Here is a 14646-nt window from a genome sequence, read left to right as displayed (position 1 = left end):
AGAATTAGCAGACGTTCCCAGATGATAATGAACTTACAGTCTCAAAGCACATACACTGCTGATTTACTTAGGTATATCAGATGCAGACCACAATTAGCTTCCTTGTGAATCTAAAAAGCATACACATTTTACTCTTACTTGGAGTATTAGGTTTTCTGTTTGAAGGCGGAAGAGATGATGATCTCTGTGCAGCCGATGACGTGAACCTCTTTGGCCTATGTTGGTCTTTACCTTTCTCTGGGGACCGAGTGACATTGAATGGTGATTCAGCAAAGCCAACACTGTGCCGGCTATTTAATGCTTCTGTAATTTAAAAGAGAAACAATGCTTTTCTAGGTTTGCTGTGACTTCATTAATAAATGTAATGCAACTTTTCCCATGTGCTACTCCCCCTGAACCTATTCTTCTCCATATTTAGGTCGTTCTGATTTGTTACGCAGCAAAATTAACTTGTGAGAAAAGGAGAAAAGGAAATGCTATAAAGAGAACATATTTCAAGTGAAGATATATAACAAATGCATTCAGGTCCACTGCCTAGAAATAGAAGAGAAATTTTTTTCAAGAGTTGCTTTAAAAAAAAAAAAGGAATGTTCTGATCTGGCCTACAATAAAAGTCTCCTTTAAAGATGGAACAGAAGAGTGAAGAGTGCTTATCAAATGAGGAAGAGATTTAACTGAAAACACAGCAGGAAGCAAACGGAAATAGCGAATGGATAATTGAGCTAATATTTCTGCCTTGCATAAAGATGCTTACTACCAAAGAGAAGTAAATCATCATTACTATTAGTATCTCAAAATTATATTTACCAATATAAATTGTCCTTCATACTTCCTTAGAAATACTAAAAAATACAAGCTGAAATAGAAAATCTTTATAAAAGTATCCAGAAGAATGATATTCAAGAATCACTAATAACAATTCAAACTACTCTTTTTTATGGTATTTTTTAAGCACTTACTATTGGTCAAATATTCTAAGTACAGCAGTATTACAAGTTAATCAGACCGGAGACACTCTGACCCACATGGGGCTCTAAGTCTAAGTAGGAGGGAGAACAGGTACTGAATCCCCATTTTGTAGTTGAGGAAACAGAGGCACAGAGAAGTTAAGTCACTTGCCCAAATTCACACAGCAGGCGAGTGGCAGATGCGGGACTGGAACCTAGGTCCTCTGGCTCCCAGCCCCATGCTCTTTCCATTAGGTCATTCTGCTTCCCTTACAAGAGCTAAAATTAATTTAATTTTCATATCACCTCTATGAGGAGGGCAAAGCAAGTGTCTGCATGATTAGTGAACCAATTCTGGATGAGGAGACCAGAACCTGGGGATCCATGAAAATCTCATCATTACAAAATTGAGGCCGATGCCCAAATCATTTCCTTTTAAATGTCTTTAACTGCAATGGAAGAAGGTATTGCTTTCCATGACATCCTTCTTGCATGCTCTAGGGATCATATGAGATTGCAGAGCAGGAAATGCAACCCTGCTCTACATAGATCCCAGGACCCCCTGAGCTGGAAGTTCCTCTGGGCCAGAGAGGAGCCTCTGGAGTTCACACAGGGTCAGATAGCTTTAGTCTCTGCAGCTCTGTTATTTATGACCACGTGGTCTTGGAGCATTCTAAATGGGACCACAGGGGAAAGAGCAGAGTAATTGTCAAACCCTAGGTGACTGTCCTTAACTACTACCATGAAATTCAATAAAATCCATGTTAGCCTGAGCTCAACTGTTGTAAACAATGGGATTGAAAATACACTATGGAAAAGGTGAGTTAGTCAGGATTTTGAAAATAAAAATAAAATAAAATAGACCTTTTTTAAAAATGGAAGCAGTCATAATGGAATTGCATTTGTTTTACCCTCAGCTTTTTTTAATGGCTTCCCAAGTGCCTTTGGGCAAATCATTTTACCTAACTTTTCATTAATGAGGCACAAAGTTGGATATGTTATATTAGACCCAAAGAAGAAAACGAAAGCTTCCCCTACCATTATACAATGGAAACAGTGTGTGAAAGAGGGTTTCAGTTTCCCCTATTCATAAAATAGACTTTTTCACTGCAGTACCATGATTTAATTTCACTTTATGCATTTGCTAGGACAGGTAAACAGTACAGCAGGTTGGGAAAAAAAAGGAGATACAAGTAGATACCATCTGCTGCTTAACATCTGTTGAATTTTCAGGCTTATTTTCAACTGAGGAAGGAGGCAATGGGGACCTGTGTTACTACTCGTAATTTAGCATGGTTTGCCTTGAAACCATCAACTTGGAATTGTTCTGGATGCGCTCGTTGTGGGCACGGAATGTGCCTACCAACTCCGTTACATTGTACTCTCCCAAGCCTTTAGTAGATTGCTCTGCACACCCAATTGATTTATTCCTTGTGAGTGTGCCTGGGAGTCAGCACAGCTGGGACTAGACGGTAAACTCATTGTGGGCAGGGAATGTCTCATTGTTGTATTGTACTCTCCTAAACTCTTAGTACAGTGCTCTGCACACAGTAAGCACTCAAAAAATATGATTGAAAGAATGAACTGAGAGGTGGAGAAGCAACGTGACCTAGGAGATAGAGCACTGGCGTGGGAATCAGAGGACATGGATTCTAATCCCGGCTCTATCACTTGCCTGCTCGGTGACCTTGGGCAAGTCGCTTCGTTTCTCTGTGCCTTAGTTATCTCATTTTTAAACTGGTGACTAAGACTGAGAGCTCCATGTGGGACAGGGATTGACTTGACTAGCTTGTGTCTACCACAATGTTTAGTACAGTGCCTGGAACATAGTAAGTACTTAAATACCATTTTAAAAAAAGTTAATGTGCAGGAGTATTGACAGGCATCTCCCTCAACCTCTCTCCTCCCCTTCACCACAGAACACCCTGGTCACTGGGATCATCTAGACCAACAACAGGGATAGGAAGCAGGAAATATTCTCAGTTAATGAGGTCTGGAGTAGTCAGGGCAATGGATTCCTGAGAAGGACCCAATTTTAATTCAACTCTATCACAGATTTGGGTATTCAGGACTCAAAGACCCAGATTAGGGGCAGTTATGGCTAAAATCTAAATTTCCCAGGAGAAATTTCATTGGGAATATAGATCACCTGTGAAGAATTTTAATTATGAAGAAAAAAAAACCAGTAACTCTAACAAGAAAAAAAATCTAAGTTAATACTAAGTTTAAAATATAGTTACTTACTGATTGATTGGTCCTCTTTCTCAGTCTGTGTGCCCCAATTTTTAAATGCTCTTCCTTCATCAAATTCTTTCAAAGCTTTCATAATTGGTGTATCTGAGGTCTCCTTTTCTTTCTTTGCCATTAAAGTTGTGCGGTCACCTTCACATGAGAAATCCTTTTCCGGAGGAGAATGGTACCTTCAATGTTATTTGTAAAGCATGTGACAAAACTAAAATCATTACTATGAAAACAATACATTGGGGGTCAATCAACAATTACATTAAAATACAACATTTTACAATCTATTGACAGGGACTGTCTCTATGTGTTGCTGAATTATACTTTCCAAGCGCTTAGTACAGTGCTCTGAACACAGAAAGGGCTCAATAAATACGATTGAATGAGTTGAATCTTATCAATGTCAACAGATTCTTACTCCCACATGTCATCTTCAGACATGTTATAGAATATAGGGACTAGGATTGGATCTATCACAGGGTCCTGCTTTGCTTAAAATATGATAAAGTGTCAGACCCTGTGGAACTTAATGCTGTCCTATTATTATTGAGCATTTACTATGGGCAAAGCATTGTATTAAGTGCTTGCAAGAGTACTATGTAGCAACAGACAGACACATTCCCTGCCCACATTCAGCTCACAGTCTGGCTGAGAATCAAATAATAAGCTTAATGTTGAACTTATTCAACCCTGACTCGACCAACTATCCCCATTATACTCCTTGTGGGCAGGGATTATGTCTACCTGCTCTACTGTTGGGTACTCCCCCAAGCACTTAGGTCAGTGCTCTGCACACAGTAAGTGCTCAATAAATGCCACTGATTGACTGACCAAGAGTAGACAAGAGACCTCTTTCTGAAAGACACCTGAGAAAGAGGGAAAAATGGAAACAGGGGGCTGAATGACAATAAGACCAAAGTGATCCTGCCAGTTGTCCTCCAGCCTACATGCTGGTGCATTTCTTAATTTGTTTTCCCCCCAAGACAGCAGCAACAAATCTATGTCCCTCTTTTGGACTGCTCTCAATATTGATGGTGATGATTCTTTGCTACTGCTTTGTGTATCTATGCAAATGGAAGGGTCCACTGCCTATGTAGCAGAATCTGGTGACAGCATTAAGTTCCATAGGCACTCGGTGTTGATGGTGATGATTTTGAAAGCACAATGAAGTACAGTCTCCATCATCTGGAGAGCAGTGGCCTGTTGAAAGATCACTGCAGCAGACAGGTCTGCCCTGGCAGGCAACATATGGAAGAAAGGAGGGAGGCATCAAGAAAATCAGGCTCTCTAGAGGCCAGCTTTAAAAACCAAGACAGGCTGTTTATAGGGCACAACATAAGCACAGTAAGGACCTACACTTGCCTGTCCTTCTCTTCCTCCTTTGTTTCCTCTTCCACTGAGGCAGGAGGGAAACAGACTTTCAGAGATGCTCCCATGAGTGATGGTGATAGCAACAGACACTTCCCTCCTAATTCCTCTGGTTTTCCCTTCCTTCCCACTCTGTAGATAGTGGGTTTGAGGCAGGTGGAAGGAGGCCCAACAAAGAGGATTCCTGTGTATTCGTGGTGGATTCTTACTCCCAGATACCACTTCTCCCACAGACACATTTACAAAGAGTCATGCACATTTATGACCAGATAAAATTTGGCACAGTTTACATACACAGAGAGAAATATTTTAAAAAAACAGAAATAAATGCATAAAGTGGACTTGCTTCCTAAAGACTTTGATTGAAATATTTACAAAATATTTTTAAATTCTCCAAAAGGTCAGCATCCCCAACAGATTTACATTTTTGAGTAAACTACCACCACCAAAAACTCCTGGAATGAAATTCTCCAGATGCCAAAGTTTACTCCCATGCAGTATCTTAAGAACTATGAGATGGGTATTAATTATACCAGACTAGTAGAGGACCACTTCATAGACTCCTGCAAGTACTGTGTATTCACTGATGCAATGCTCTAAACCATCCCAAAGTGACTCCAAAGAATTAATACTCCTCCCAGACTAACGGCTAGATTAAATTTTGACTCTGGGAGAATTGGGCTATATAAAAACCATTTCAGTATTAGCTCTACAGCTTTTTTGAATTCACTAGAGAAAATAAGATATAGAATGCAAATTATAAATGACTTATTGTTGTTGCTATAGCACCGATTATAGATATTTTAAATCTCATTAAAATTAAGGTATACTACATCCAAGATTTACTCAAATTTCAATTAACATTAAACCAAATTTTCTTTCCCCTTCATTTAAAAAAAATCATGACATTAGAATGGGAAGCAGCATGGCTTAGTGGAAAGAGCACGGGCTTGGGAGTCAGAGGTCACGGGTTCTAATCCCAACTCCACCACTTGTTAGCTGTGTGACTTTAGGCAAGACACTTAACTTCTCTGGGCCTCAGTTACCTCATCTGTAAAGCAGGGATTAAGACTGTGAGCCCCATGTGGGACAACCTGATCACCTTATATCCACCCCAGCACTTAGAACAGTGCTTGGCACATAGTAAGCAATTAACAAATACCATCATTATTTATTTTTTTAGAAGGCAGTGTTGATTTACAGAGAATGCTGTTTCCACTGAATCAGTCAATGGTATTTATTGAGCACTTGCAGTGTGCAGAGCATTGTATGTCCCCCTTTAGACAGCTGCCTCCCCCAGCCAGACTGTGAGCTGAATGTGGGCAGGGAATGTGTCTGTCTGTTGCTACATAGTACTCTTGCAAGCACTTAATACAATGCTTTGCCCATAGTAAATGCTCAATAAATACGACTGACTGAATGAATATAATAGATTAAAATGTTAAAAATAAAATATCAGTTAATACAACACTGATTATTTTAATCCATAAGAAATGTCAAACAAAACAGACTATAGCCATACTAATACTATCCAATTTTTCATGACACATAGAACTGTTTCAAAGTAGCTTTTCATACCATATATAGTGAAGAATAAATCCTGTTCTCCTCGCAAAAGCCTAAATTTTTAAGCAGATGATCTCATAGAAGTACTGTAACTTCATTATTACATTCCTCTCAGACAAAAACAAATTTCATTATAATAACCACAGGTGATTACCCCATTTAATCTGCATTTAGCATCTTCAATCTTATATCATTGACCTTCTAAAATTTAGTGGTACTACCAGATTTTTGCCAAATAATTTTATTTGATCCTTTAATTATTGCTGAAATCTAACAAAAATGCTAATGGACAAGAGCAATCAATATCCTGTAATCAAATACTTTTATCAAGATGATAAATAGTATCATCCAATTGCTTGACAAAAATGAAATACATTAACTTACTTGAAATTTGATGTTCTCAAATGACCTTTGGTATTATGTCGGAGTTTGGACATACTTTCGTGTTCAACTTGCTTGACTTGGACTTCAAGTTTTGAAATTGTTCTAATTCAAAAGTAATAATAAATTACAAGTACATCTCCAATGGACACTCATTTCTTGAATTCATTTATCTCAAAAATGTACCCATAGAGAAGGGAATAGGGAGTATTTCAATACATCTGATCATCCACTCATCTTTTCCCTTACTATTAAACTGCAAATGAGAAATTGTGAGTAAAAGAGGAAGAAGAATACAAAATCAAATTTGGCTATTAATTTCTTAAAAGAACCCTTTAAAGGCTCAATTTTGGGTGAAATGAAACATTAGTAAAGTTTCTGAGAATGCTCAATCTATTTAAAAAGATTCTTTCAGAATTTTAAATTTTAAACTAATTCAATGTATTTTTAAAATGCCTGTGCATCCTAAGGCTAAATGCCTTAGATGCAATTAGAGAAAAACAGAAAAACACAAAAAAATTAACATTCTTTTAAAAAAATTATAGATTCTCAAAAGCTGTACTATGCAAATTTTGATAAGAACAAACTGAATCTCTGGTTTCATTTAGCCTGATTAGAGGGAGTGAGAGGAGACTTAATAGCTATATATTATAAATGACAATAAAAAACTTACTTTTCCTATTAAGAAAAGCAACAGACGATGGACTTAATTTACAACAGAAAATATTTAGATCTGCTATTAGGAATACCCTTCTGATCAGTAAAACGGGTATATAGCTAACCCTCCGGAACAGTCGGACTGCAGTGCTAATTGGAAGTAGGAAGGTGGATTCAGGGAGCTCCCAGTCACTCTTTCAACACTAGCATTTTCTGACATCAGGACCGGGATAAGGTGGGAGTGGGAGTGAATCCCTTCCTCGTGCTGGTGAGCAAAGGATGGGCAGACTCCACCATCTCCAAGTTTAGAACACTGGCATGGCTGTGGTGATTTCTCCCCAAGGTCTGTTTACCTGGAATCTTGAAGTACCCAGAGACTGTATCCCTCTGACCCCCTTCACCAAGTACTTTATATAAATTTTAACTGGCTTTCACTGTTGATGGAATTACATTCCTCATCTTCTACTCATCTGCCTTTGCCAACTTAAATCGTGAATGCTTTCAGGGCTAGGGACTGACTCTGAATATATTTTGTACGTTTACCCCCAGCATTTTGTAGAGTGCTTTGCATATTGTAAACATACATAATAATTTTGTTAGTAATAATAGTAACAAACTGCATCCATACTGATGAGAACCCTAATCCTAACCAGTTAATATGGTACATTAGTTAATATGGTACATCTCACTAATAATTTCATCTTTATTGGCTGTGGGGCGTAGTTCAGCCTATTGTAAAATTTTTTAGTTTTGGGGTTTTTTTTTAAGCATAGGTGTTCTATGAGTGGATGTCTTCTTTTGGAGTCATATGTGCCCTAAACTTAACCTTAGCTTCCAGGAGCTAGTACTTATCTACCTGTTCTGACTGTATCTTTAAATCTACCAATAGGGTGGATGAAGATTCAGGTATTCTAGCTCAGCTATACAGCTTCAAAACTGAATTCCAGGATAGCTCAAACACTCTCTGCTTTAAGGCAAAACCTGTGTTTCTTTTGCAGAAGTGGAATAACAGAGAGGAAGTACAGGATAAGTAAGGGGCCAAGTCATCACAAATTTTGGATTATGGGTCCTAATTAATGAGGCTTAACTGCAATTGGAAAGAGAAGAAAAATATTCTTGTAATTACTCCCATTAACATATAAATAAAACCAAAGCCATTTTTGATAAACCTGAAAAAATCTCAGGGCAACATTCAGCACATACATTTAATATATGACTATACAATTACGGTACAGTTCCACTACTAAAACAGGATAGGAGGTTAGTTTTGTATTTTACCTTTTCAAATCAGAAATTTGAGTATGTGCATCGAACAATTTATTCTCAGTTGCACTGAGTGTATCCTATAAAAACCAAGAAGTCAGGTTACCATGGAGGAACAAAATGGTGAGCAGTACAATACTAATTTAAAATATTACAGCACATAAACTGAGGGAACTTCAATTTGCCCAAGTAAAGCACAGGCTTGTACAATTATTGCGTCGATTTAGGTCAATCCAGAGAGTTAAATTAGACCATTTAGACTCCCCCAAATGATTACTCTGCCTGAATTATGAAATTGGCTATAAATTAGGCCCCAAATTCACATCATTTTATAACCCTCAGCTTTGCTTTGGTTGGATGGAAACAATTTAACTTGAAAATAAGCACAGTAAACATAAACTTGAATAAACCTTAGAGCCTGGACTTTCCTTTATATTACCCCCATAAAGCATACTCAAATCTGTACCTCTATTAAAATTCAAACTTGAATTAGCAAATAAGTATCAGAGGAGAGATTATAAACCCATGAAATGAATGGTGTACTTTGTAAGTATGCATTTTTTTTTTCAAAATTCAGATTTTTATACAAAATGTAAAGGGATAGCTACCTTCACTCTTTCATGTTCTCTTCCAAGGGATTCGTATTCTCCTAGGAGCTTAAAAACATTACACTGTACCATAAATGTGATTATAAAACACTGGAAAATGCATTTTAAACTTCTCTTTAAAACTGATACATAAAATTCAAATTCATGTATGACAAATAGATCACTTATCACGACAGCTTTTCGTCTTCACATTAAACTTCACATATCCATTTTTTCAAAATGTATTCATTTTGTGATAGAATTAGTTAATAGAATAATGAATCCTTAGTAACCTAAGAATTTGAAATCAACCAAACTTCAAAGTAAATTTCTTGAAGGATTTTCTCTGAGATGGTAGGAAGAACATGAACATGGGAAGCAGTGCGACCTAGTGCAAAAGCAAGGCCTGGGAGTTTGCTGTGAGACCTTGGGAAAGTTGCTTGGCTTCTCTTTGCCTCATCTGGAAAATGGGGGTTCGATACCTGTTCTCTCTCCCTCAGACGGTGAACCCCATGTGGGACACAGACTGGATCCAACCTGATTATCTTGCATTTACATACTAGTGCTTAACATAAGTGCTTAACAATTACCACAATTATTACTGTCATTAATTATGTATTTAATTCTTATTCGTCATTTTATTCTGAATTGTTTTATTCATCAAATTGTATCTACTTTCACCTCCATTAGATCATAACTCCCTGAGGGCAGAGATCATGTCTTTTATTTCTTTCATATGTTCCCCAAGCACCTAATACAGTCTTTTGCAGTAGTAGTAATATACTTGTTGAGCTCCCACTGAGGTGCAGTGTATTGTTAGTGCTAGGAAAAGCACTACAGAAGTAAGAGACTCACTCTAACAGGGGAGCCATGCATACCAATATTTATAAAGAAAGTAATCAGAATAATCAATGGTACTTATTGAGTACTTTCTATGTGCACAGCACTATACTAAGCTGTTGCGAGAGTACGATAGTTAGCAGACACATTCCCTGCCCACTGTGAACTAGGATACTTGAATGTACAAATAAAATATATTTATACATGAGGGCTGAGGATGGGAATAAATATATACATGAGTACTAGGATTAAGTGGTACAGGCTTGGAAGAGGTGGTGGGATTTTGGAAGGGCTTTGAACTACTGTGGTCTGCTGGATTTGGGAAAGGAGAGAGCGGCTTTCAGCTAGCATTCAATAAATAGTTGATACTAATACTGATAAATTAAGGACCAGTACCTTTTCAAATTTTAGGGACAAACAAACCAGACAACACAAAAAAAAATTTGAGCTCTCTATGAAAGACTAATGTCCTCCATGATAATAAAAATATTCTTGTTTGTATTTTATTTTAGTAGATGATCAATAAAGATGGTAAAACTACCAAGACTATAAGGTGAAAAATTATTTGCAAGTCCCATGGCTCAACAGGATGATTGGCTTAGAATCTAGCCTTACACTGGAGGAAAGAATAAAGAGAAGAACTATATGAGCAGAATTAGAATCCACAAATTTAAGGCAAAAGGCTATGCTTTGGAGAAATCAAATTCAATTCAGAAGACAGCATTGTCAAAAAAGTAAATTTCAGATAAATGTAAATACTTTTAAATAATATACCCTGTTATAAAAGTGAATGCTTGAATAATTGCCAATTAATTATAGAAAGAGCAAGATAAGAGAGCCTTCATTCTCTCTCGAATAAACCTTAAAATCTGAACAAAACCAAGAATAAATTAAAATGGGATTATCATCAATCTAAAGTAAAAGGTAAAAAAAGAGTGGAGAAATCACAAAGAACTACTAAAACTGTTCTAAATCTGGTTCATAACATTTTACCTTACCAGACACCCAGATGGTGATTTAAGATAGCTCCCCAGTTAATTGCTGAAGACAGAAAGCAACTGAGTAGGCGAGGGTGACACCATAGTCTTTCAATCTCTGTCTCCCTGCTGTTGCAAGATGATAAAACCCAGCTGTCTGGGTTGGTACAATATAAATGCAGCTAAAGAGAAGTTACATTAAACTCAAATGAAATGTGAAAAAGTAATAATAAAGGCATATGAATTTGAAAGAGTTCTGTTATCAAAATACAGTACTTCTAAACCCTGAGGCAAAAGTGTGTCAAGAATTCCTTATTTTTTGACTTACATTTTGAAATACTCTGTTTTCCTGCTTTATTCTAGCATCTTTATCATCTGCTAGCTTGTACGCCTTCTCAAAAGCTTCTTCTAGGTCCTTCAGCCTAGATTTTAGTCGACTGATGCTGTTATCTTTTTCCTTATTACTTATTCGCATTTCTTCTACTCGTTCCTGCAAAACTTTGGAGGCACTACTGATTGCATTAAAGCGTTCTCTCCAATCAGCCTGCGTAACAAAAAACAATGATAATTGTACATTATTTTGCATGACACATTTTTATGACAAACTGTAATTAAATAAATCATAAGCATTAAGATGATTAAGAAAAAGTTAATCACTGTGGACATGCAAATGAGAAAAACAAGTTAAAATGCTTTATGGTGGTATACGGGGGAAAAGCCAAGAATGGGTTACTTGACTAAATCAGCTCTGCTCTTTCTCTCATTTCATCCACTTCAAAGATAATCTGTATGTTGGGTCAAATGAAATGGTTGGATTCTTTTTTTTAAGCTTCTACTGACTCAATCAATCAAATTTATTGAGTACTTGCTGAGTGGAGAGCACCGTACTACCGCCTTGGGAGATTACAATATAACAGAGTTGGTAGACATGTTTTCTGCCCACAGCAAGTTTACAGTCTAGAGGGAAAACAGTCATGGCAATTGAGGAAGATCCTCCTAGGATTGGCTGCAAACTGCTACCTTTCCACGTGTCTTCAGTACAAATAAATTGATGACTTTTCCATTTAGAGTTTTCTGCTATAAAATTCTTTTAAAAAAATGGAAATTTATGCTACATCCATACTGAAACAGAATATGAAGGAGAAATCCTAAAGACGAGAACAAAAATTGGGTGAGGAGTTTAACCAAAACCTTAGTACAAAGTCAGAGACGTAGACAGAGGGTAAAGCAGAGGCAGCAAGGAATTAATTGGGGAGTTTTGTAAGATACTTGAAAAATTACTTGGCTTATTTCTGAGTGGTAAGTGACCACTATATATTGAAATTGTAACTCAAATGAATTTTCTAGAGGTTAAAACATGGAGTATTTGCAAAAAATCACTATATTTGGACTGCATTATGAGGTAGCTCACTATCATCACAGCACCAGGTTTAGGGTTGAACTCTTAAGGACTCAATTTTATTTTTTTTAAAGTCACTATGGAGTTTGGGGGGTGTTGAACCTAAGAACAACTCTAAAGGAAATCCTAAATAGGAAAGAGGTTTCTAGCTTTTGGGACTGGACTCACCTGGATCCAGCCCAGAATCTACCAAAGGAAAAAGCAAGGAGTTGCTACCTTCAGTTCCTGGTCTACTGGTAGTAGAGACGGGAGGGAGTTAAAGATCCACTGAAAAGGATCTTCTTCGCTCCCACTGGCTGGGGATTTTTTGGATATCGGGTCTTTTGGAGCTTTTTGGAGCCACAATTCACTCGTAAAACAGATGTGTACGTCTTTGGGGCTACCAGTCCCAAGTTACAGAATTAATTTTTGTTCCATTTGACAGTGGAGTTTTCCCTGCAACCTGTATTATCTGTAAAGGGTGCTTACCGCTTCCATTTCCAGCAAATTGTTCTTATTTTCAAGGGTTCTCACGTAAGTATTAGCTTCATTCAGAGCACTCTCTAATTGGTCACATCTAGAATCACAGGTGAAAACAAATATGAACATGAATCAAAAGAATTAGCAATTCACAGAAATATAATATTTTTCTTTGACACAAAACTGATCAGTTGTAAATTGTTCGCCGAGCCTTGGCCAGTAAGATACTGGCACAGAGAAACAGCGTGGCATAGTGCAAAGAGCCCGGGCTTGGGAGTCAGAGTTCATGGGTTCGAATCCCGGCTCCACCGCTGGCCAGCTGTGTGACTTTGGGCAAGTCACAACTTCTTTGTGTCTTAGTTACCTCATCTGTAAAATGAGGATTAAAACTGTGAGCCCCACGTGGGACAACCTGATCACCTTGTATCTACCCCAGTGCTTGGCACATAGTAAGCAATTAACAAATACCACCATTTATTTTTTTACCACCTATTCATCATCATCATCAATGGTATTTATTGAGCACTCTCCCAGAGCACTATACTAAGTGCTTGGGAGAGTATAATATCCCAGAGTACTATACTAAGTGCTTGGGAGAGTACAATATGACAGAGTTGGCAGATGTTTCCTGCCCACAGTGAGAAGGATACCACTCAATGGTACCTTAGTAGCTCAAGAGGAGTCTTCCATTAGGAATGACAGATAAGCTTCTGTCATGAAACCTCAAGACAGAGCACTTGCATGGAGGAATTGATCACACTTCTATTGCCTTAAGCGGTGCCATTTAGTCTCTTGCCCTGCCAGTGCAAACAGAAGGCAGAGAGGTGCAGTGCATTGTGAAGCTCATATGCGTTCTTCGCCCACATAACCTGAATTTAGAATCCAGCTCCCTTGATTCCCAGGATGGTGCTCTTTCCATTGGACCAATAGCAAAGCTTCCTAAAATAATGAATGAAAAGTTGGACTGTGTTCAACTCAGCTACCTTGTACCTACTCCAGCACTTAGTACAATGCTGGGTATATACGGCTTAACAACCACCACAGTTATTTTTATTATTGTCATTATTAATGAATCCCTAGTGGAAAGAGCACAGGACAGAGAGTCAGCAGACCCAGGTGTTAGTCCTGGCTCCCCATTTGCCTGCCATGTGAGCTTGGGCAAGTCACAACTTTGTGCCTCAGCTTCCTCATAGGTAAAATGGGGATAAAATACCTTTTCTACCTCCCTCTATGACTGCGAGCCCCATGTGATACTATGACTGTGTACAATCTGATCTTACATCTACCCACCATTATGCACAGTGCTTGGCACAGAGTAAGTGCTTAATAAACACCATCATTATTTATATAAAGTATGGATAGTTCTGCCAGAATGTAATGATCTCACTAAGTGGTTTAGATAGAATTTGACAGCAGAATTAGGGAACACTCTTCTGACAATGCACGCCTTCCATCTGAATAACACCTCTACAAACAGAAACTCCTTACCATCGTCCCCTCCTATCTTACCTCATCTAGTTCCTATCATAACCTAGCCCATACATTTCACTCTTACAATGCCAATTTACTCACTGTACTTCGATCTCATCTATCTCACCGCCGACCCCTTTCCCAGGTCATCCCTCTAGTCTGGAACTCCCTCCCTCTTCATAATAATAATGTTGGTATTTGTTAAGCGCTTACTATGTGCCGAGCACTGTTCTGAGCGCTGGGGTAGACATAGGGGAATCAGGTTGTCCCACGTGGGGCTCACAGTCTTAATCCCCATTTTACAGATGAGGGAACTGAGGCACAGAGAAGTTAAGTGACTTGCCCACAGTCACACAGTCGACAAGTGGCAGAGCTGGGATTCGAACTCATGAGCCCTGACTCCAAAGCCCGTGCTCTTTCCACTGAGCCATGCTGCTTCTCTGCTTCATATCCAACAGACCACCAGTCTCCCCACTTTCAAAGCCTTATTA

The 14646-nt window shown here is 38.1% G+C and overlaps 1 protein-coding gene across 7 annotated transcripts in view; it reads right to left on the bottom strand.

The window, feature by feature from the left end:
* MPHOSPH9 (M-phase phosphoprotein 9) overlaps positions 1–14646 on the bottom strand; it is a 61895-nt gene that overhangs the window by 8244 nt on the left and 39005 nt on the right. For 5 of the 7 annotated variants that reach the window (XM_029056413.1, XM_029056414.1, XM_029056417.1 and 2 more), the window contains 7 exons: positions 12695–12782; positions 11156–11371; positions 9032–9094; positions 8439–8503; positions 6507–6608; positions 3192–3367; positions 139–303 (listed from right to left, as the gene is read on the bottom strand). In XM_029056413.1, coding sequence (XP_028912246.1) covers positions 139–303; positions 3192–3367; positions 6507–6608; positions 8439–8503; positions 9032–9094; positions 11156–11371; positions 12695–12782 — 875 coding nt within the window. The remainder of the gene's footprint in view (positions 1–138; positions 304–3191; positions 3368–6506; positions 6609–8438; positions 8504–9031; positions 9095–11155; positions 11372–12694; positions 12783–14646) is intronic. The other 2 variants (XM_029056416.1, XM_029056419.1) reach the window with 1 other exon arrangement.

Source organism: Ornithorhynchus anatinus, chromosome 2 (assembly GCF_004115215.2).
Source record: "Ornithorhynchus anatinus isolate Pmale09 chromosome 2, mOrnAna1.pri.v4, whole genome shotgun sequence".
Lineage (NCBI taxonomy): Eukaryota > Metazoa > Chordata > Mammalia > Monotremata > Ornithorhynchidae > Ornithorhynchus > Ornithorhynchus anatinus.
Note: the sequence above shows the minus strand (reverse complement) of the source record. Positions and strands in the feature narration are given on the sequence as shown.